The sequence below is a fragment of the Perognathus longimembris genome, chromosome 22 (assembly GCF_023159225.1).
Source record: "Perognathus longimembris pacificus isolate PPM17 chromosome 22, ASM2315922v1, whole genome shotgun sequence".
In the NCBI taxonomy this organism is placed as follows: Eukaryota; Metazoa; Chordata; class Mammalia; order Rodentia; family Heteromyidae; genus Perognathus; species Perognathus longimembris.
Genome location: NC_063182.1, coordinates 3,533,554 through 3,557,240, shown reverse-complemented (window position 1 = coordinate 3,557,240; position 23,687 = coordinate 3,533,554). Strand labels below are relative to the sequence as shown.

At 42.4% G+C, this 23,687-nt stretch overlaps 2 protein-coding genes across 2 annotated transcripts in view; both read right to left on the bottom strand.

The window, feature by feature from the left end:
- Positions 1–4,457: 4,457 nt before the first annotated feature.
- Positions 4,458–17,245, bottom strand: Plac8l1 (PLAC8 like 1). Its single transcript, XM_048331430.1, has 4 exons — positions 17,121–17,245; positions 11,735–11,871; positions 6,294–6,430; positions 4,458–4,841 (listed from the first exon to the last, which is right to left on the bottom strand). Exons 1-4 carry the CDS (start codon positions 17,243–17,245, stop codon positions 4,701–4,703), a joined length of 540 nt encoding a protein of 179 aa, XP_048187387.1. The 3' UTR covers positions 4,458–4,700.
- A 3,735-nt stretch (positions 17,246–20,980) lies between these two features.
- The window catches only part of Lars1 (leucyl-tRNA synthetase 1), a 53,515-nt gene continuing 50,808 nt past the window's right edge, over positions 20,981–23,687 (bottom strand). Inside the window, exon 32 of the mRNA XM_048331550.1 lies at positions 20,981–21,344. Coding sequence (XP_048187507.1) covers positions 21,139–21,344 — 206 coding nt within the window. The 3' untranslated portion in view covers positions 20,981–21,138. The remainder of the gene's footprint in view (positions 21,345–23,687) is intronic.

Sequence of the window (23,687 nt, the reverse complement as noted above, 5' to 3'; positions counted from 1 at the left end):
TATTATAGTTTTTGCATTTGTCCTCAGTTCCAGCATAAAGAGTTTAAATGGTCCTGACTCAAAGAGTGGAAAAAGAGCAGAGGAAGATGAATTTGAATGATTATAATGAACTTAAGCAAGAAATTTCCCTAGAAGCATTTCCTTTTTTAATTTTTTTTCATTTTTTATTGTTATTATAACGATGATATACAGAGGAGTTACAGTTACATAAGTCACATAAAGAGTTCATTTCTTTTTGGACAATGCCACTCCTTCCCTTGCCTAGACCGTTTCCTAACCAGGAAATCCAAGTTCCGTCTCCTGAAAACACTGCTCCTTGTTACTGCATTTGGTCAGTAGTAGTATTTACGTAGTACCCCCCAAAACAGAGAAACATTCAGTCCTCCACAGAAATGTAAACAGGAAAGCTATAGAGTCTTGTGTTTCTACTTTTTAAAGTGCAACATAAACATATAAAAATTACTGGTAAGGACTTTTAGGGGCTTTCAAACCTTCCATATCTTTGTTCAAAAGAAATAGAGCTCCAGCTTTATTTCCTTCTATATTCCACTCTAAAGCCAAGAGCTTTGGGGAAATTCTCATTTGTTTGGGGGGTTGGAATACAGAAGAAGCTGTATGGATTATTTTGAAATGTCTGTTGGTGTTGCTTACCCAAGTGGAGTCATCAGAGATTTGTTCCACTCTGTGCATCCTGGAAAGCCAAGAGGAATTTTCTAAGAAGAGAAGAACAAACATCATGTTTTTTCACCACCGAATGGTTCTGAGCCTCACAGCTCTCCATAAAAAGGAGCTGATGGGATATTTGATGTCAGAGTTACTGTCTCGCACATAAATATCTAGAGGGGAGAATGTCTCTCCTAGGGAGAACATATTTTTGTCAATTTTTTTCTAGGTCTTAACATAGTCTTGAAAATCAGAAGGTATAGCCCTAAGTCTCCTCCCTTCAGGATCTGTCTATACCATCCATCTTCAAAGAACTAGCCACTTATGAATTCTCTTTTATGTTCTGTGGTAAACTTAGTGTTTTTAGAGCCCAGAATTATGCTCGCTTGGGTCGGTGGCACTAATGAAGTACTAAGGGCACTCTTACCGCCCAGACCGATCAGACACAGGGAAGGAAAAAAGAAAGAAGGCTATGCCACTGCAGAGGGCCACAAACTGCTCTTCCTGTAGGAAGGAGCCAACTATGTGGAAATACAAACATTCCCCATATTTCCTTTGCCAATAACAACAAAAGTTCCCAGCCATGAGCTTTGTGAAGCCTGGTATGTTTTAGCATAAAACAATTAAAAACTGGATTTTTATTTAATAGAATTGTCCACCGGGCCCGCTGCTGTTGTTGGTTTTTCAGTAGCTGGTTTGGAGAGAGCGGTATTTGATCGTAAACTAAATGTCAACGTTGAGTATTTAAATTTTCTCAGAGGAGTTGAGCTTCTAGTGCTTGTCTTTTGGCAAGTAGAAATTGTTAATGACAGGGACAAGAACCACTTCCTCACACCACACACTAGGCTGAGTCGGAACAACTTAGATGGGTGCAAAAGGCTCTTGGCTAGAACGTCTCTGCTCGATGCAGAGGTAAGGAACCCCGCCCCCAGAGCCTGACTGCCCGTGTCACCGGCTAAGTGGCCTGGGACAAGTTATTAATGTTTCTGTGGTTCAGATCCCATTTCTGACACACGGAGGTGTATTGGTGTCTTCCTTGGGGATATCAAAGATGAGACCTAACATGCAGAGTGTTTTGCATGTTATCTGGCACACCCAAGTACTCAAAAAAAAAAAATGGGGGCTGGGGATATAGCCTAGTGGCAAGAGTGCCTGCCTCGGATACACGAGGCCCTAGGTTCGATTCCCCAGCACCACATATACAGAAAACGGCCAGAAGCGGCGCTGTGGCTCAAGTGGCAGAGTGCTAGCCTTGAGCGGGAAGAAGCCAGGGACAGTGCTCAGGCCCTGAGTCCAAGGCCCAGGACTGGCCAAAAAAAAAAAAAAAAAATGGGGGACATCTTCACAATATTTGTCGTGCCCATCTAACGTTCTTATTTTAATATTCTTTTTTAATATTTTTAATATTCTTATTTTTAAATGCTGTGGTTTTATCCAAGATTTGATTTAAAATAACATGTTCCATGTATGTCCTATAAATGGAAAATGAGTATATTGTGCCAGAAATATAAGATGGCCATAACATCGCAGTAGCTACATTGACTAAGTCCTCACCACTTGGCAGACAGTCGGTTCGATGACTTGACTTGTTACAATCCTTGCGGCCCTACAGGGCCAGTGCTATCGCCACCCGCTTTTAACAGATGAAGCAACGGAGACTGAGGTTAGCCAATGTGCCCATACTTACAAAACGAGTGACCAGGTGTTTCCAGCTCCACACACCCAGCTCCTCAGCTCTGCTCTGTGCTTCTACCCGCCCTAATAAAAATCCAGAATGCACACTCACATGGTAAATGATTCGTGTAGTACCCTCCTGAGGCTGGGGCATAAAGTGCCATCCAACCGGATGGGTGGAAGCAGCAGACACTTACTCCGTGATTCTGGAGGCTAGAAGTTCAACATCACGATGTGAGCAGGGCAGCCCTGCCTGCCTTCAGGATCTCTCTCTTGCCCCTTCCAGCTTCTGGCCACAGTAGCCATTCCTTGGCTCGTGACATCACCCCAACCTTTGCCTCCACTTGTGCCTGGTGCCTTCCTTCCATGTGTATCTAACACTGTGTCCCTTCTTTCCTCATGAGGACTGCAGCCGTACTGGATTAGGGCTTCCTAATGGCCTAAACTTGATTGCATATGCCATGCTCCTTCCAAACAAAGTTACATTCACACACACACACACACACACACACACACGGGATTAAACGGCAGGTGTGTTTTTTTGTTTCATTTTATATGTTTTTTTTGTTGAGTCTGGAATGCAAGGGACAAATTCAACAATTATCTACCAGACAATTACCTACCTAAGGCTTTGAGCCTGGAGGCTGTAAGCATTAGGAAAATGTTCGAGATGAGCTCTAACCCAAGACTTTCTCCTTTAGGAGCCAAATCAGGATAGGTGAAGGTCAAGGGCTGATGTGTTTCACTGGCATTTGGTGCTGCTAACTAAAACCGATTGTCTCCTGTGCCATCACTGATATTTTAGGGAAAGTATGGGGGGGTTGTTTTTATTATCTTTAAGTAGTTGTACAAAGGAGTTGCCATTTAACAAAGTTGACGAATACAATATATCTTGATCAATGTCATCCCTTTTAGCATCTTCATCCCTCTCCTACACCCTCCTATTCCCACTCTTCTAAATGTTGTAGGATACACATTGTATTCTTGACTGCATTCTCCTGCTCCTCTTCATTTGCTTTGACGGCGCCACCGTTTCAAGTACCTACTTCATGGTGTTTGGTTTTGCTGATCTTTGATTTTGCCTTTATAGGGAATTACACAATCGGAGATCTCCCTTGAATGTACCCATATTTCAGTTAATGCATTTGTGTACACATGCATACTACACATCATATTTACCTATAAGTTTATAAGCTAATTTTTTCCACATGAGGGAAAATGCGTATACTTTGTCTCTCTGATCCTGACTTACTCTATCAAAATGTTGTACAGAGGGGTTACAGTATCATACCTAAGACAGTGAGTACATTTCTTATCAAACGTGTTATCGCCTCCCTCAGTTTTCTCCCTCCTTCCCCCTCCCTATTTCCCCACCCCCTACACCCCGTCCCCATAGCCTGGTTTTTAATTTTCGCATAAATGCCCAGGATATCACCTTGCACTAGCATCAAATTCAGAATGGATCAAAGACCTCAATGTAATACCTGAAACATTGAAACTAATACAGGAAAGATTAGAGGAAACATTAGGAATCCTGGGGATAGGTAGAAATTTTCTGAGTAAAACTCCAGAAGCAGAGCAAATCAAAGAAAGACTTGATAAATGGGACTGCATCAAACTGAAAAGATTTATGCATGGCAAAGTTTCTGCCTATAGAATGGGATATTTTTGCCAGCGACACACCAGACAATAGCCTAAAATCCAGAATATACAGAGAACTTTAAAAAATTAAACCCTAAAAAAGAAAAAAAAACCAATTGTTCAATTAACAAATGAGCTAATGACTAAAGAGAGTCTTCTCAAAAGAAGTAAAAATGGGGGCTGGGGATATAGCCTAGTGGCAAGAGTGCCTGCCTCGGATACACGAGGCCCTAGGTTTGATTCCCCAGCACCACATATACAGAAAACGGCCAGAAGCGGCGCTGTGGCTCAAGTGGCAGAGTGCTAGCCTTGAGCGGGAAGAAGCCAGGGACAGTGCTCAGGCCCTGAGTCCAAGGCCCAGGACTGGCCAAAAAAAATAAATAAATAAATAAATAAAAAATAAAATAAAAAAGAGTCCCATGGATTGTTCTTCCCAGGCAGGTTTCGAGCCATGGTCCTCAGATAGCAGCCATCTTAGTAGCTAGGATTACAGGTAAGAGGCAAGCTGGAATACACTTTGTAAGGCTGCCCTGGGATAGCAAATTCAAACTATTTACTAAAGTTTTCATCTGGAAATATGTAAAGAAAACAACAACAACAGAGGTGGCCATGGAAGATATCATTTATTTTTCTACTATCTGAGTGAAAAGTCAAGAATCTACTGAAAGGGATTGGAGGGGGGGGCGGAGAAAGGAATAAGAAAAAGGAGTGACCTTGTTCTGTCAGACCAGGGTGTCCTTAGTTGAAGGGACTTCACAGATTTCATAGAGCTGGGAGGTTCTCATCTTGAGTTCCCGGGCCACCTGACAGATGGAACAAGGCCAACAGCAGTGCACCGCCAGCCAATCCTCGCACAAGGTGCCCTAGGACAAGATGAGGGGCTCCGTTCTGTGCAAATCCCCCCAGGTTCCTTTCCTTCCGTGTTACCCGCGGGCCCCTCCCAACCACAGCAGCTTCCAAGATCCACCAACCCCGTAAGCCACCGGCGGGCACTGGGCCCTGGGCACCGCCAAGTACCAGCAGCCAGTGGGACTCAAAGCCTGCGGCCCAGAGCCCTGCCCCTGCCACCCTGGACAAGGGCCTCTTGTTTGGAACTACTCGTTCCTCTGTTAATAGCTGACTGTCGGTTGCTTTCTTTTTCCTCCCAGGATGGAGTTGCTATCTATAATTACCGGATTGTATTTTTCAGAGTATGTAATAAGTTCAACAGTCCAAAATTCCCACAGTAAAATGGGATAGGGAGGCCCAGGTGGTTCACATACGTAATCCTAGAGTTCCATTCCGGAGGCTGAGAGCTGAGGATTGGGGTTCAAACCCAGCCCGGGCGTGAGACTCTTAGCTCCAGTGAACCACCAAAAAGTAGAGGTGTCGTTCAAGTGGTAGAGTGGGAAAAACTGAGGGACAGCAGCAGGCCCTGAGAATGGAGCTTGAACTCACAGACGGCGTGCTGTTCCTGAGCTTTGTGAGGATGGTTGGAGCCACACTTGCCCTTTGTCTTTTGGTGGTTAGTTGGAGATAAGAGTCGCATGGACTTTCCTGCCCAGGCTGACTTCAAACTATGATGCTCAGGTCTCGGCCTCCTGTGGAGCTTGGATTACAGGTGTGAGCCACCCGTTCCTGGCTTGGAGTTTGCACTTTCTTGTATGTACTTTCAGATACATGCACTCTACATAATTATATATAATTACAGTCTTTTTTATGTGAATAGTTGCATGTTTCTGGGCGTTGTTTTTTAAAAAAAAAAAACTAAACTAAACTAAAAGTCTATTTTAGGCACCATTCCATGGAAAACACAACTGACTTTCTCAAACCTAACCACATCCCGATGTGAACCACCTCTTCCTCCCCATCCTCTTAGGACCTTCAGTCTCTTCTGCACTGGAAATCGACTCTCTGGCTCTTTGAAAGACTCCAGGGGAACCCCAAGGGGAATTCTGCATGCCACATAGGCTATTCCTCCCAAGCATATCCTCTGTCATCCCCTCTTGAAGCAGGAAGAGACAGGGTGTGGTTTTATTTTTGTAGATGGCAATGGATGTGTACTGGTGTGCAGGGAAGGACTAATCACGTCTACATCCTCCTGTTACTGTGCATCAAAGAACAACCCATGGAACACAACTGAGCCATGAACTGACCAAGCCCACGAATCTACCACCTGCATTGTCATTTCCCCCAGGAGTTACCCTTTGTTAACTTACCCTTCCTGGTGACGAATGAAATCAGAACTGTCTTTTGGAGGGGAGCTAGTGTTTGTGGGGAGATCACAGACTTGAGAGGCGTTCAGATGCTCATGTAGATACCCCAAATGCATTTACCTGGATTTTATGTCTCTCTCTGGTGCCAATTCTCAACGCGAAGGTAGACCCGGGTAGCAGGGGCCAACAAAGACATTCTCCATAATGCCTGGCGATGTCACATTCCAGACACATGGGACAAAATAGACCACAGAAACCTGCCAATGCCACAGAACAGAAAGCCGGGGTTCTTAGATGGTCAGGGAGCAGCTTTCAGTCTTACATAGCTGTTTCAACTCCAGGCCACCAGTGCAATGCTGAATAGTTCCTGGCTGCCATCAGGAACTGGGAATGAATACCCATTTCCCAAAACTCACTGTTGAAAATTGCCCTGAGGGAGCCACATCAAAATTGTGTTCTTTTGTTAAAAACTGGCAAAGCCGAAGCTGATACAATTCTGTTCGTGTCGAGGACCAAAAAAAATATTTTTCATGTCAAAAGTATTAAATAATTTTTGAGTCACAGCTGTTGTTTTGATCGCATTCATCTACCTACAGTCAACATTTCAAATGGACACAGTACCTAGGATATCCCTGGATGATAGACATCTTTTTCTATGAATATGACTGAATACGTTTTGCTAGTCCTATCAGGACTTTCTGCTGTTTCTCAGATTGGACGGTTATTTTTGTTTTTGTGAGTTTCACGAAGCCACTGGCATGTGTCCGCTTTAACCCACAGGCCGTGAAGCTCTTGGGTCCTCAAATGTCAACTGGATACCGTTTGTCACTCTTGGTTCACTCATCTTCAGTACTTAAAATTGTTTCTTATACATGCAGCATGGACCTTCTAACACAGAGAGTCTACCCCAAATGTGTTTTGCATCACAGACTCTTTTGAGAATATGATAGTTACCAATTTGCTTCCAGGGAAAAGAAGAATGCAAGCACATGGGCACACAAACTTGTACATTTCCACTTCATGGAGTTCGTGGACTCGTCGAAAACTATGAGTAGAAGGCAGGTTAAGAAACTGTGGTATCTAGTTAAGCTGTGATGCCAGGCGCCAGTGGCTCACGCCTGTTATCTTAGCTACTCAGGACGCTGAGATCTGAAGAGTACAGTTCAAAGCCATGCCAAGAAGAAAAGTTGTGAGACTCTTATCACCGGTTAACCACCCAGTGCGAGCTATCCCAGGACAAGCATGGGCTGCCATCTGTCAGGCTTGAAAAGGCCAATCTTGGACCATGGCCCCTTGGGCCATGAACACAGATGTGCAAATCACAATGCAAAAAAATTACAAGACTCATGAACAAGCAAAATCCAAAAGCCAATGACAATCCAGGGAACATCTCCAGTGAGAGTGAAGAAGAGATGGAGGACAAAAAACCCTTAAAGGAATAATGACTGAATAGCCAATGGAATAAAAGGGGAGGTGCAAAAACAATTTCAAGAGTACAAATACGAAATAACAAAGAAGATCCAGGCTTCCCCAAAAGGTATGGAGATAAAAATAGAATCGGCATTCACCTCATCAAAAGACGAAATTAACACTATGAGAAGTGATCTTCGAAGCAAACAAGGTTCAATTTCCACACTGCAAACCACAGTGGAATGCCTAGGTAACAGGATAAGTGAAATGGAAAACAGAATCAGAAGTTGAGGACAAAATAGAGGAGCTAGAATAAAAGCTCTAAGGTATGGGGAAAACGCTCTGAGCCTACCAAAGGGAAGTCTAAGAACTGGCAGGCTCAGCTAAGAGATCACATTTATGTACAGTTGGGATCAATTGGGGGGGGGGAGAATTCAATAGTAAACATATCTAAATGGATGAATTTCTAGAAACATGAAAACTGCGTAAACCAAACCAAGAAGGTATAAACCAGCTAAATAGGTCAAGAACATGCAACGAGATGGAGGGAGTAATCACAAGTCTTCCAACGAGGGAAAGCCCAGGCCCAAATGGATTCACTGCTGGGTTCTTTTGTAGATGAACTCTTTAAAGATGAACTAATACCAATAGCCCTCAAGCTTTCCCATGAAATAGAAACAGAGGGATCAATTCCAAACTCAGGTGAGGATCCAACAACAAGAGGAACTACAAACCAATCTCTCCAATAAACACAGATACTAAGCTCTGCAATAAAATATTAGCCAACAGAATCCAGAATCAAATTTTTAAAAATCATACATTATGACCAAGTAGGCATCATCCCATAGATGCAAGGCTGGTTTAACATATGCATATCAATAAATATAATTCACCACATCAACAAAGCCAATGACAAGAACCACAAGATCATCTGAATAAATGCAGGAAAAGCCTTTGGTAAAAATACAACATCCATTCATGTTAAAAGCCTTGGAGAAACTAGGAATAGAAGGACCATTCCTTAAAACAATAAAGATGATATATGGCAGACCAATAGCCAACATTATACTAAATGGGGAAAAACTAAAACCATTTCCCTGAAAATCAGGAATAAGACAAGGATGCCCACTTTCTCCACTTCTCTTCAATATAGTTCTGGAATTCTTAGCCAGAGCAATAGGCAAGAAAAGGACATAAAAGAGATTTACACAGGGAAAGAAGTAATTAAACCATCCCTATTTGCAGATGACATGATCTTATACCTAAAACACACACACACACACACACACACACACACACACACACACAAAACCTCCACCCCCTACCTCCTAGGTATGATCAACCCCTTCAGCAAAGTAGCAGGACAACAAAATTAACCCACAAAAACTAGTAGCCCTTCTGCATGCCAACAATGTACAAGCAGAAAGAGGAATCATAAAAGCAATCATTTGCAATCGCCTCAAAAAAAAAAAACAACTAGGAATTTACCTAACAAAAGTTGTAAAAGATCCTTATAGCAAAAGTACAAAACTTTGAACAAAGAAATCAAAGAGGACACCAGAAAATGAAAAGACCACCCGTGTTCATAGACAGGGTTCTATAAGCCTTTGAACCTGCATCGAACCCTCATTCCCTCATGTACGGACTCATGCATGGATTAGTCATCTCTCTAACTCCCGAGGAAGCCAAGATGAAGAAGAAGCCCCAGAGTACACTGCAAAGAGCGCAAGTAGGAAAGGTGGGTGGAAATTTCAGCAAGGCATTTTTCAGATCAATTACTTCAAAAAGGCAAAACTTTCTAATAATAAAGGATACTTTAAATAGAGCACACTCACGCTGCCCGTGGGAGTGTAAATTAGTACAATGCCTAAATTGAAAAGTATTTGACCGGCAGGCTTACCCCTCCCTCAGCAACTATCCAACAGATATACACTGGTGCACATGCAAATATGACATCTGTACATGGATATTCATATAGCATTGGCTTGAGAGCAAAAAGCCTGTAAACCACATAAAAGAATGCCAATGGAGAGTTTGGGGTAAACAAACTGTGGCACAGTGGAACACAATAGCATCTTTAAAGCAATTTTAAAAATCAGTTCCTGATGTGATGTGGTTTGATCATCGAAATGTACTTCTAAGTTAAAATAAAAATGGTATGTGTTTATAATTCTACATGCACACACACAAACACACACACACACACAATTTGGAAACATAGAAAATTAAAATATTGGGGCTGGGGATATGGCCTAGTGGCAAGAGCACTTGCCTCGTATACATGAAGCCCTGGGTTCGATTCCCCAGCACCACATATATAGAAAACTGCCACAAGTGGTGCTGTGGCTCAGGTGGCAGAGTGCTAGCCTTGAGCAAAAAGAAGCCAGGGACAGTGGTGCTCAGGCCCTGAGTCAAAGGCCCAGGACTGGCAAAAAAAAAAAAAAAAATTAAAATATTAACAATGGCTATCTCCAAGGGATTATCGACTACTACTTTTATTTCTTTTCTAGTCTTTTATATCTTCCTATTTTTTTTATGATTAAATGAAACTGAGAATTTAACAAAAATGAATACCAGGAAGCTGAAATTTCCATTTCTGGGGGGGGGGCGGTAGATTAAGATGGGGGAGGGCAGATAAATGGGAAGAGGAAGGGTGGGCAAATACAGTCAGGATATTCACTATATATATATATATAAATATATGTGTGTGTGTGTGTGACAATGGAACCAGGTGACTTGAAGGGGTGGATATGTTTGGAAGAGACCAGGGAGAATGATGAAATGGGTAACAGTGACCAGATAAAGTGTACTCATAAACTGATATGTTGCATTGAAACTCCTCTGGACAACCACTTAGAGACAATAAAAATATTAAATAACACTTCTCAGTTATAATACATCTGTTTTTTAAATCTTATTTTCTTTTTGTCAGTCATGGGTTTTGAACCCAGGGCCTGGGTTCTGTCCCTCAACTCTTTTGTTCAAGGCTAGCACTCTACAGCTTTGAGCCACAGCTCCATTTCTGGTCTTCCAATGGTTAATTGGAGACAAGAGTCTCACAGACGTTCCTGCCCTGTCTGGCTTCGAACTGTGATCCTCACATCTCAGCCTCCTGAGTAGCTAGGATTATAGAAGTGAGCCACCAGCACCTGACTGTTTTTAATCTTTGTGTCCTCATAAGAACATGGGATCTAGCTGGAATCCAGTAAGCATAAACTGAAAGCAGCATGGAATACTTACTTCATTTTCATATAGCAAATAAGAGATCTATTTTTAATTCTGCTTTATGTGCAACATAACCTATCCAGATGATTTTTGTTTGTCTGTTTTTGCCAGTCCTGGGGCTTGAACTCAGGGCCTGGGCTCTGTCCCTGAGCTTCTCTTTGCTCAAGGCTAGCACTCTACCACTTGAGCCACAGCGCCACTTCTAGCTTTTTCTGAGTAGTTTATTGGAGATAATACTCTCACAGACTTTCCTACCCGGCTGGCTTTGAACCACAATCTCAGCCTCCTGAGTAGCTAGGATTCGAGGTGTGAGCCACCAGCGCCTGGCTTCAAATGACTTTGTTTTTTTTAAACACTGAGCTAACTCTCAAGGCAATGGTTACCCATTATTGCTAGATACTGTGTAGAGGGGGATTTAGAAACAAAACACAGGTGAGGGCCCAAACTGACCTACAATAACCTTTCTGACTCTAAGGTTCTATATGATTCTTTACATCAAGGTCAAGAAAAGAAGAAGCGAGTGACAATGTCATCTTCTACCCATGTGTGGGTCAGAAACTATGTGTCAGCGTCTCCCGTAAGCCCAGCGCTCTGCTGGACACCGCGGGGTGAGCAAGTCAACTGCGACTTCTTGTTTCTGAAAGCTGGGTACATCTGAGTTACAACCTGAGGCCACGCATCCCAGTCTGATACCTTTCCCTGCCTCCTCCTCCTTCCAGAAAACCAGAGACAATCCTGGCTCACTGGCCACCCAAATCTGGCATCTGAGGGTGTCTAGTACAAGCTTCTCACTTCAGCCTGGTGCTCACTGTGCCCTCTGGGGGAAGAGGGCGAGGCTTCTGCTCAGCTGTCAGCCTCCTGAGTGGCTCAGCCTCTGTCTGTGGATGAGGGAGACAACGAGGAGGAAGGAGACGGAGAGAACGTACAGATTTTCCTGTCTCTGCAGACGCTGAAGAGGCCGGTGCTCCAGTCCCCACCGGTCGGCACGATGGCCGTGACCACCGTCCTCGCGCTGGCTCCGCGCGTGGGTTGCTTCACCACGGCCTGGGCGGACACGGGGCTCCTGGTGAGGAGAGGCGGTCAAGGGAGATGATTAACTTGGAAAGGGAGATGCTCGACAGGGACAAGCATTCAACAAGACAGTAATAAAGAGGACACAGGAGTCCAGGGGCCAAGGGACCCCACTGGTAGCCCATTAACCTGTTACAGAAACAAATTCCTGAGTCTTACCCCAGCCCCACATGACTGCAAGGAAGGTCTGCAGAACCAGTCCCCAGGAGATTCCTGGCATTCACACACACACACACACACACACACACACACACACACACACACACACACACACCGACGCCAGTAGATTGGAGACCACTGATGGAGACTGCAAAGCTTCCAAGGCCTCCCCAGGTCCACAGAGGTGTAAATGTCAGAGAGATGGCACGGAAAGGTAGCAAGAGGGAAGATGGGAGGAAGACTGTGCATGAAAACCAACCATCTAACGTGGCGGTGAGATCTCAAGAGGACGTTTAGCAAAGAACTAGGAATGATGGTGTACTCACGCTTAAAGGAAAGGCCACAGTGACTTGTCCCCAGTGGCGTGGGGGATCTATGGGGCGGGGTGGGAAGCGGCCCTTCCGTCAGCCTCACAGGCTAAATCTAAACTGAAAAGCCAACCTACGTATCGGAGACTGGGAAAAAGTCCTGGCTCCAAAACACTTTCGTAGGGCTGGGGATATGGCCTAGTGGCAAGAGTGCCTGCCTCGGATACACGAGGCCCTAGGTTCGATTCCCCAGCACCACATATACAGAAAACGGCCAGAAGCGGCGCTGTGGCTCAAGTGGCAGAGTGCTAGCCTTGAGTGGGAAGAAGCCAGGGACAGTGCTCAGGCCCTGAGACCAAGGCCCAGGACTGGCAAAAAAAAAAAAAACACTTTCGTAAAGTGCAAAACATAAATTAATGCTCAGTAAAACAACAACAAAAATTGTGCCAGACACTGGTGGTTCACATTTGTAATCCTAGCTACTCAGGATGCTGAGATCTGACAATTACAGTTCAAAGCCAGCCTGGGAAGATAAAATCCAAGAGGTTGTTCATCTCCAATTAGCCAGCAGGCAGTGGAGGTATAGCTCAAGTGGGAGAATGCCAGCCTTGAGCAAAACGCCAAGTCAAAGCACACAAGCCCCGAGTTCACGCCACAGTACCACCACACACACACACACACACACACACACACACACACACATCATATCATGTTAATTTCATGGACAAATTTAAGACTCACAATTATATTATGTTTGAGACAGTTTATCAGTTTTCCAAAAATTCCCACGTAGACATAACTGCAGGGCGATAGTAGCCAGTCATTAATCAAATGAATTTCTTGTAAGCAAAGAATTTCAAAAGCCAACATTATTTAAAAATAATTTTAAAATTATAAGAATCCAAACCAGATGCGAGGGGCTCAGGCTTGTGGTTTTAGCTACTTCCGGGAGCTGAGGCGCGGGGAATTCACAGTTCAAAGCCAGTCTGGGCAGAAGAGTCCATGAGATTTCATCTCTAACTAACTACCCAAAAAGCACAGATTCGGAAAACGTGGCTCAAGCGGGGGAGCACCCGCCACAGGCAAGACAGCCAATCGCATAGCAGCCTTTGTTCCAGCTCTGGTACTAGCTGGGAGTAAATAAGTTATGAAAATCTTTTCATGTACTGTTCCTACTCTAGTTTTGCATATATGAGAAGGGAAGAATTACAGGCTGGGCACACGTGACCACGCTAACGATGTGACTTAGACTTACTGCTGTGGAGTGATTTTTTTGTTCTTCCAAATCCATGCGTTACAACTCTAGGCCCACGTAGCTTTTTTACGGACGTGTGGCTCTTAGGAAGTAAAAAAGGGCAACAGGGTGCTCTTTTCTTATGGTAGCCCCAGCCAACCAACCCACCTAGGAATATTCAAGACTGTTCCTGAAGCTGCCGCTACTACGTTGTCTTGTTTCCTCCACCTCCATGTGAGCTTCTCCTACCCAGTGCTCCCTCCCCCCCACCCACCCTGTAGGTCCACCACCCATGACTCTATCCTGAAACTGGGTGGGTGCACAAGAAGTCGTCGTCGGTTGGATGCAGTAAATCCGTGTCTCTTCTGTGGTATTGGAGTCCTCCTCCAATGTTGCTCCTCTAACTTAAACGACAGGACGTGGACACTGCTTCATTTCCTGGGTAAGCCTCAACTCTCAGATGTGAGTTAACAAAAGCAGAGGGACGCCTAAAAACTGCCCTCGTCCCTTCACGAGAGCCAAAGCAATTCTCTCCCCGTGCTCGCCCACGGGGCTTCTAAGAGCCTCTGGGTTTCGGGTAAAGATTGCTTAGGGCTGAGGGCCTCCATTAGATTCTTCCCCTGGAATGAGCCATTTATAGCTTGCAGCCCTAGAACAGAATGTTTTGCTTCTCTATTTTTAACATTATGTGCATAACATCTTTTGTCACAGCAATCTTACCCTGTTACAAAGAAGAAGAAGGCATGACTGTGTCTGATAGCCACAAAACTATGCTGTTCATTTACCATCAGATTCAACATGTTTCTTCATTTAGTGAAGAGAGCATACATTTCTTTTTTTTTTTTTAACTCTATTGTAGCTGGCCATCGGTGGCTCACACCTGTAATCCTAGCTACTTGGGAGGCTGAGATCTGAGGATAGCGGTTCAAAGCCAGCCTGGGCAGAAAAGTCTTGTTATTAATCACCAGAAAACTGGAAATGGCAAAGTGGTAGAGCATTAGCCCTGAGCTGGGTGACAGCATCCAGGCCCAAAGTTCAAGCTCCACAACCAACAACAACAACAAATCATCGTAAAAGTGATGTACAGAGAGGTTTCAGTTACATAAATCAAGTAATGAGTACATTTCCTTTTGAAAATTGTCACCCCCTTCCCACTCTCTCCCCGTTTTTCCTCCTCCCAAAGTTGCATAGTTCATTTCCAACATAATGTGTAGTAGGTTTCACTGCTAAATTGGTCCACCATTTGTCCTACCATCTCTGTACAACCCCTTCCTCTCCTCAAATCAAATAAACTTATATAAAAGACAAAGGATACAGAAATCAAAAACAGCAGCAGAAGAGAATAACCCCCCTCAAAAAAAAAAGGAAAGAGGAAAAGAAAAAAGAACTGTGCAAACAGGATAATAAAAAATACTCTTATTTACATTTCTTGGGAGTTCATTTCAATAAGCATCATTTTATATGATCTTATGCACAGAGCTATTGAGCCCTTGTTATCCTCTCCTAAGAATATCCTCCTTTGTTCTCACTATGTGAATGTTTTGATTGATGTTTAATCATGTCCAGGTGTAGTTTGTCTTTTACTGTCCATTAGGTTTACTTATAGACTTATGGGCCCATTCTAGTTGTTACAAATGAGGGAAACCATGCAGCCTGTTTCTTTGGGTGTGGATCACTTCCCCTAGTAAAATTTTTTCCAAGTCCTTCCATTTCCTTACAAATGGGGCAATGTCATTCTTTCTGATGGAAGCATAGAATTCCAGTGTATATGTACCACATTTTCTTGATTGATTGGTCTGCTGAGGGGCCACTGGGTTGGCTCCGTATCTTAGCTTTAGTAAACAAGGCTGCAATGAACAAGGTTGTGCTGGTGACTTTAGTGTAGCCTGGTTTGCAGTCATTTGGATAGATTCCCAGAAGTGGGGCTGCTGGGTCATAGGGGAGCTCTATGTTTAATCTTTTGAAGAACCTCCATACTCCTTTCCATAGTTCAACAAGTTTACAACAGTCAACAGTGCATTGCCCACCAGCATCTGCTACCGTTAGTTTTCCTGATAACAGCCATTCTAACAGGGATGAGGTGGAATCTCAATGTTGTTTTGATTTGCATTTCTTTTATGGCCAGAGATGTTGAACATTTATTTCTTCTTGTGTCTTTTGGGCATGCTTACTTCTTCTTCTGAGAAATCTCTCTGTAAGTCTTTAGCCCATTTCTTAATTGGGTTGTTGTTTCTTTGAGGGTTTATTTTTGGAGGGGTTAATTTTATGAGCTCTAAGTATCTTTGAGATATGAGGCCCTGGTCTGATGCACAGCCAGCAAAAATCTCCTCCCATTCTGCGGGCTTTCTATCTATCTTGCTAGCTATGTCCTCTGCCATGCAGAAACTCTTCAGTTTAATGCAATCTCATTTATCTAGTCTTTCATTGACTTCTTGTGGTTCTGGGTCTTTACTTGGGAAGTTTTAACCGGGGGCACACATTTTAGATTACTGAAGTTCAAGTGTGGCTCAGCTAATTCTAGTCGTTGGGCTTTGGGAAAACAATCCGTCACAGGCCTGCACTCTGACCTCTTCTTCCATAAAGTTGGATTCTAAACACCCTAGCTCTTTAGCCGTGCGTAGTAAGCAGGCTGAGCACTTGGCTCAGCACCGGTCAGGCACGCAGCCCAGGGCAGCTATGGCTATTTCTGTAGCTGCAGGATCCAGTGTATGCCCTAGGGCATTCTGGATAGTTCTCAGTGAAACCAAGAATATCTGCCTGATTTTTCCGTTGTCGTAAGTGCTACCCAAATGCCTTCAAATTTAGCCAGTGTGACGCTATTCCAGTGTTCCCAGGCAGGACAAAGGGTAGGAGAGGAAACTTTTAGTACCAAAAATCAAGCAGTCCCGGGGAAACCACAAGAGGTGGTGATTCACATCAGGGGCAGTGGGAAGTGTTGACTTGTGGGAGGCAGGAGGCTGAGTCCAGTCAAAAGTTTGATCCCCTCTTACCTAGTAAAGGTATTTCAGACAGACACAAAGCACCTCTTTCCCCATCCCTGTGTGTGTGTGTGTGTGTATGTGTGTGTGTGTGTGTTACTGGGGCTTGAAATCAAAGCTCAGAGCCTGCTACGCAAGTGATCTCCCATTTGAGCTATGCTTCCAGCCCTTTTTGCCTTAGCTATTTGTTCACAAAGGATTTCATACTTTAACCATCTAGACTACAGTCCTCTTCATTAGGCTTCCACGGAGATGGGAAGACGGGCATGTGCTACTGCACACTGGTTAAAATGAGGGTCTCATGAACATTCTTCCTAGGCTAGCTCAGTGATCCTCAGATCTCGGTCTAATGAGCCACCGTGCCCCGCCTCTCCTCAGTTTCCATTCTGTCCTTTTTCTACTGTAGTAGCTGGGCATTTTCCCCATCACATGGGAAAAGTAGCAAGGGGCTTTCCTCCAGACCCACTCTTCCTTCCCCTGTCTCTTGGGAGCAGATTGGGGACATTCTCTTCATCCAAGAGAGACCTTCCAAAAGCTGGGGAAAGCTCGTCCTGCTTCCTACCTCAAGTCAGGACTGTGGTGTCTCTCCTCTTCAAATGATAGGAGGGAAAAGAGCAGCGGCGAGGGGAGGCCCAGTAAGGACACGCTGTCAGGACAGCCGGAGAAGGAATGGCCACGCCACGTCATGGCAGCATCTTCCCGCCACCAGGGCCAGCCCCGTCCCTCCAGCAGTGACTGGTTCTAAACTCAGCCTCGACCGCAAGTGAAATGTCTCTTTGAAGGAATCTTGCCTTGATATTCTAGAACCTGAGGCCATTGTGATGCAACTGACAGACACCCCATCTCCTTAAAGACAGTGACATGTCTGACTGAGGGCAAGTCCCTTCCACTAGTCTAAAAGGAGAGATGACAGCTGAAGATACTGTGTAAGGAAAATAACAAATGAATAAATAACTCAAAATTCCACTTCATGTATGGGGGGGGGGCGGGGAGAGGAATGAAGAAAGGAAAAGGAAAAAAGTAAACTATAATATTGAATATAAAAAGAAATAAAGAACTATATAAAAACCACACAAAGAAAAAAATGCATATACAAAAATTCAAGAAACATATAAGAAACCACATTCTGAACAAAATTCAAAACTAGAATAGTACTTTATATCCCAGTTAGAAATGTTTTAAAAACTCACACAAACATGAAAAAAAATCTCATAACATCTGTTATTAAAGTAGTATTGGATTGGCAATTCTCAAGTTACCAAGAAAATAAATGTCAAATGAGTAAACATATTGAAGAAATATATTGAAGTTCTTCAGAGCCAGAGTCTTCATTGTGTAAGAAAAAATGCAAAGGTACAAGAAAAAAGGAAAGAATTCTGCGGTATTAACACTTTGTATGAATTGAAAATCTGTTAGCTCTATCCACTAGAAAGACCTAAAGCAATCACACAACAAGAGACCCGGATATGAGTCTCTTAATACATCCTGCGCTACAACGAAGCGCACCTGCAATCCTAGCCACTCAGGAGGCTCAGACCTGGGGACTGAGATCCGAAGCCAGATCAGCATAGGAGTCCAAGGGACGGTTACCTCCAATTAATCAGCAAAAAGCCAAAGTGGAGGTGTGGCTCAAGTGATTTCTTAGAGAAAACACTGATCCTATTTATGAGACAGGAAAGCCCAAGGTGAGCTGGGAACTTATTGTGCTTTTAAGCAAAGAGGTGATCCAAGCCTCGAGGCCTCCACTGGTTAGCTTTAGGGGAAAAAAAAGTGTTAATTTTAGGGAAACAGCAATAAGTAATTATAGTAATGGATTATAGCACATGTTAAAAAAAAGGTTTTATCAGTCCACAAGGATCTGAAAAGAATGATTTTTTTTTAATTGGGAGCAAACAATAGCTCAATAGCTATATACATATGATCACCTAAGATGAAGCTAAGCAAAATGAACTCGTTATGGAAACAAGCAGTTTACCATTGTTATTTCTAACACACTATGTTGATTTTTTTCCTTTTGTTTATCTTCCCTATGGTTTGGCCCCCGTTGTCACTGTTTAGCTGTTTCACATGAATGCTAACCAAAAGAAAACCGGTATTACTACAGTAATGCTAGGGAAAGTAGACATTAGGCCCAAAGTAAAAATATTATGCAGAAAACTTTCTAACTAAAACAATTCAATTTGCTGGTTAGATACGATTTCAGTTTATACTCATCTAGCAGCATGGCCTCAGAATCACTGTCAGCACTGTAAGGAGATACACAGGCAAATCAATAGGTTGAGTTTCTTCAATATATCTCCCAAAAGAGAAAAGAACAAAGAAAACATGAGTAAAGACAGACATTTAAATACTCTGACCTGCAACTGTGAACTAGTGGATACATACATAGCTACATAAAAATAGAATACACATTACTTTAAAGCTCACCTTGGACAGTTGCTAATCGATTATGCATTGCGCCATAAAGTTCAAGTACAATTTGCTGCTAGCATTGAGCCACTCCTCAACAGGTGATTACACAAGTGTCTTATTTTCTGTTAATTTTTTAGGTGAGGGAGATTCACTTATTGTACATATATTACATTCCTTATTATTGACCTTTTGTGTGCATCATATTTTACAAGTATATGTAGTTAAATCCTTAGAAATGAACTCACATACTATCAATATAATGCAATGCAGACTACTTTTCCTTAAACAGCTCAACTAATTGTATTTCTTTGAGTACCTTTTCTGCGTATCAGATATTAGGATTCTAGACTATTTTAGTTCTTAGGAGATACAGGTTAATATATTATACGATACTTATGTGTCTTTAAAATGGGAAAATGTAGGCCTAGGTGATTTTATATTTATTCATTTAGCCAGTCCTGGGGGCTTGAACTCAGAGCCTGGGCACTGTCCTTGAGCTTCTTTTGCTCAAGGGTAACACTCTACCACTTGAGCTACAGTGTCACTTCCAGCTTTTTCTCCAACTCAGGGCTTCATGCATTCTAGGCAAGCCTGCTACCACTAAGCCACATTCCTAACTCCTAGTTAGTTATATTCTATGAATAGGACTCCAATTGCCCGGCAAATAAGAGCAAGAATTCACAAATGGGAGTGCATTAAACTTTTTTCTTCACATCAAAAGAAACAATGATTAGAACCAAGAGAAAACCCACAGAATGAGAGAAAATCTTCACCAGCCATTCAACAATGGATTATGTGGAGCATACAGTGAGCACAAAATAACTAAAAAGCTAAGTAACAAGTAATTCAATTAATAAATGGGCAAATGAACTTAATAGTTCTCAGAAGAAATATAAATGGATAATGAATACATGAAGAAGTATTGGACCGCCTTAGCATGAAAGAAATGCAAATCAAAACTACACTAATATTCTCTCATCCCAGACAGATGAGCAATCATCAAGAAAATAAATTCTGAAAACGGTATGGAAAAGAAAGGAACTCTCTTAGAGTGTTGGTAGGAATGTAAACTAATACAGTATCTATGGAAAATGATAAAAAAAAAAGTGAGGAGGTAATAAGATTGACCAGAAATGTACTCTTGCCATTCCACTCTTTTGCATAGAAGCAAAGGAAATACCCATGTTTATTACAGCATTGTTCACAATAGCCAAATTGTAAAATTATCCAAAATTAACCAATGAATGCAGAAAATATGATACATAAAATGTCTTGGAGTATTAGTCATAAAGAAAAGTGAAACTGTCATTTGCAGAAAAACAAATGGAACTGGAGATCATCGTGATGAGCAAGATAAGCCAAACTCCAAAAGCACGCTCTTATTTGTGACATATAGGCCAACGATGAAGACAATGACAATGGAACATGAATGTCAAAGGGAGAGTGTCTAGGGGAGGATCAGAGATGGAAAGGAAAAAGGGTATGATGACAGGTGAAGAAAATTAGAAAGCATAAGCAGGGCACTGGTGGCTCACACCTGTAATACAGTTATCTACTTTGCTTTCTTTTCCATTAAATGAGAAGTCAAGGGGCCGGAGGCATGGCTCAAGTGGCAGAACACCAGCAGAGCAAAACTGAGCAAACATCATGACCTGAGTTCAAACTCTAGGACATCCAAGAACTCGGGACTGGGGGAGTGACTCCAGTGGTAGAGCACTTGCTTAGCAAATGCAAAGGCCTCCTGAGTTCAAACTTCAGTACTACAAAAAATAAGCAAAGAAAACACCCCCCCCCCACCAACTTCTCAAGTGGATATATTATTACAAAGCTTTGAGGAACTCCTTAGTCTTCACAAGCAGTATAAAGCACACCACATATTCACACTTTCATGTTGAAGACTAGAAACTTCGGGGAGGTTGGGGGAGGGAAGAGGGAGACAAACCTGGGAAACTGCAATTATTTGTTCAAAACATATAACAGCAAGAAATAAAGCATTTCTCTTAGAAGCTCCAAGGTGGAAAATACAAGTTTATTAGGTCCAGGAATCAAAGACAATTTAATATAGTTATGATTACACATAGAATTTGATCATTAGAAATAAAATCTTTCTGGTCTAGATTAAGGTACCAAGGAGTAGCAACCCTAGAAACCATACTAAATCTCCAAGTTTAATGAACCAAATAAATAACTGTATCGCCAACATCTGCTCGTAGCCCATTCTCAGTGAGATGAATTTTCTTGGTCACAAGGTCCACATGGAAAGTGGCGTGCTCAGAAATGGGGGTCTTTCCGGTGTGCTCTTTCCCCAGGACTGGAACTCGCCGAGGCCCCAACAATGGATCATCAAATCTCATTAGCTTCACTTTGGAAAGGTCTGCGGCAGAAGAGATCATCAATGCACACACTGGGTTATACACAGTCACTGCCTAAAGCCATCCCTGGATCTGGTGATACACACCTTAAACAATCCAGTTGCCAGGAGAGAGGAAGAATTGAGTTCACTGAGCACTAACCTATATGATCTCCTAAATCACTTTTATGCGCTTCAATTAGCCATCATTCAAAGGATCAAAAAGTCTAAAACTTATTTCTCTTAGGCTTCGGCTTCCTAAGATTTGCTAAGTAGGTCTTCTTGGAGATATTTTTGGAGAAACAATTACTACTATAAGAAGCAGAATTACCCTTTTCTTGTTTAGTTTAGTTCAAAAATGAAAGTGTGAACTAAAAAGTTAGCGAGACTACCTTATGTATATAACTGTAACCCCTCTGTACATCACCATGACAATAAAAATTTAAAAATTAAGTTAGAAAGATAAGCAGAAAAGGGGGATGGCAGAGGTTGAGCCCCAATCCCACCCTGCTTGACCTACTTTTGTACAAGCTGATAATGTGGTTCTTGGTCAAAAAAAATTTTTTTTTGACTCATGAACAAATGTATGATCCAACAATCCTGCCAACAACTGAGCTCATTTAAGCAATTCTGACGCTTTCTAACATCAAATGGCTTTACTTCATATGGTAGGAACACACCATAAATAACTAAAAATGCTAATTTTCAATTTATATCTCACTCTAAGTGGAGCATGGTTAGGCTTAAACTGATGTTTTTAAAAAAGGAAGATATTTTCTAAATTACTTCCAACCCTTTCTCAAACAGATTCTGGGTGGTCTGGGAGCTACACTCCCTTGTGTTAAACTGAGAGTACAAAGCATAGCATGAGAAGGATAAGAGATAAAAGGAGACTTAATGCAGCTGGCGGTGATACCAGCAGTACAAGTTATCCAGGCATTTTGTTCTCTTTGGAAAACAAAGACTGGAAGACCGCAAGTTTAGAGACAAGATCTTGGAGCTTACAGAGCAATTACCTGACACTCCCATGAAAGCAAACCCTGCCTCAAAGTCTTTGGAGAGTCTGCAGAGGACATAGAATCTATTCCAGACAGAGCACAAGCTCTGGAAATTAAAACAGCCACGGAGTATGAAAGTCTTCATGACAGCCATGATCTTATTTGAAGGAAGACTACAATTCATTTTAACAGCTACTGCCAATTCAACATGTACATGAGTGGAAGCAAATATTTTGCTATAGAAATGGCAGGTCCTGCCAGCAGCTTTCGTATATAAGGCCTTTGGCTAGAGATCTCTCCCCAACAGCCCTGGCTCATCATTTCAAGCAATTTTGATTCAAACGATTTCAAAGAAACTGTAATACTCAATCAGGCGTCTAAGTGACAAAATGCATTTGCTTTGATGTTTCACCATGCAGTTCATTATTGTCAATAAATTCATGGAGCTTTATTAGTGTTTTAATATCTTTTCTCATCCCAGACCTCTCTGATCTGTAACCATACAAGATTTAAGGCACTTAAAGAAGAGAGTGATTGAAAGTCCCTGGGGACTGATAATGTGAAATGGAGCCTTTCACCTCCAAGTTATTAGTTCATATGTGGCACAGGTTGTGAGTGATTTAAAGTCATTATCATCAAACAGTTGCTCAGAGGCTTTTGTAGAGTGAAATGATGACTTTAGTCTATTCCTCCTGGACCCAGGTCATAATCATCTTCAATACAATTGGCATTAACTGGAGCACTTGCTGGTTATGGCAGAAGACAAAGGATGATGTTATTGAATTTAACCCCTTTTCCATCTCATATACTCAGTGTACTCAGCCTCTTAGATGTCACTGCATCCTGAGAACTTTGGGGGAAAGTATCAAGGTTAGAGCTCTTCTGTGGATTCCTACAGGAATGCCAGTTTCAAATTCTCCCTGATGTTTCTTTCCATTTTCTAAAACTTATAGCAACTAATAGCAAACTTAAAACACTGTAAAATGGTATTATTCATAGCTGTGTGACAAAGGAGATAAGAACTGAGAGCTCCATGACAAAGACAGGAGATAGAAAATGTGTCAGTGCAGTTCTAAGGAACTGAGTCAGTGCTACCTACATCTGAGTCCATTTCGGGAGGAGAGGTTAACATTGCATATACAACTTTTAATATAGGGCTAGGCCCTAGTATGTGTTACAGTTTCATAATAAACTTATCCAAATGGATCTACACTATTTCCTTTAAAATTTACTATAATATTCTCCAAGGCTAAGGTTTTCTTCCTATTATAACATCTTCCCACAACTAAGCACAAGCATTATAAGTACGACAAGCCACAAAATGGCTTCCTATACATTCATGTTTCTAAATTTCCAAGTCCTGCTTCTT

Coding starts and splice junctions, on each gene's coding strand:
- Plac8l1 (XM_048331430.1), bottom strand. CDS start 17,245: ATGACGTGGCGTGGCCATTCCTTCTCCGGCTGTCCTGACAGCGTGTCC. Junction 11,872..17,120: donor CACCACAGTCCTGACTTGAG/GTAGGAAGCAGG, acceptor TCTCCTCACCAG/GAGCCCCGTGTCCGCCCAGG. Junction 4,842..6,293: donor GAGAGAGACATAAAATCCAG/GTAAATGCATTT, acceptor ATCTTGTCCTAG/GGCACCTTGTGCGAGGATTG.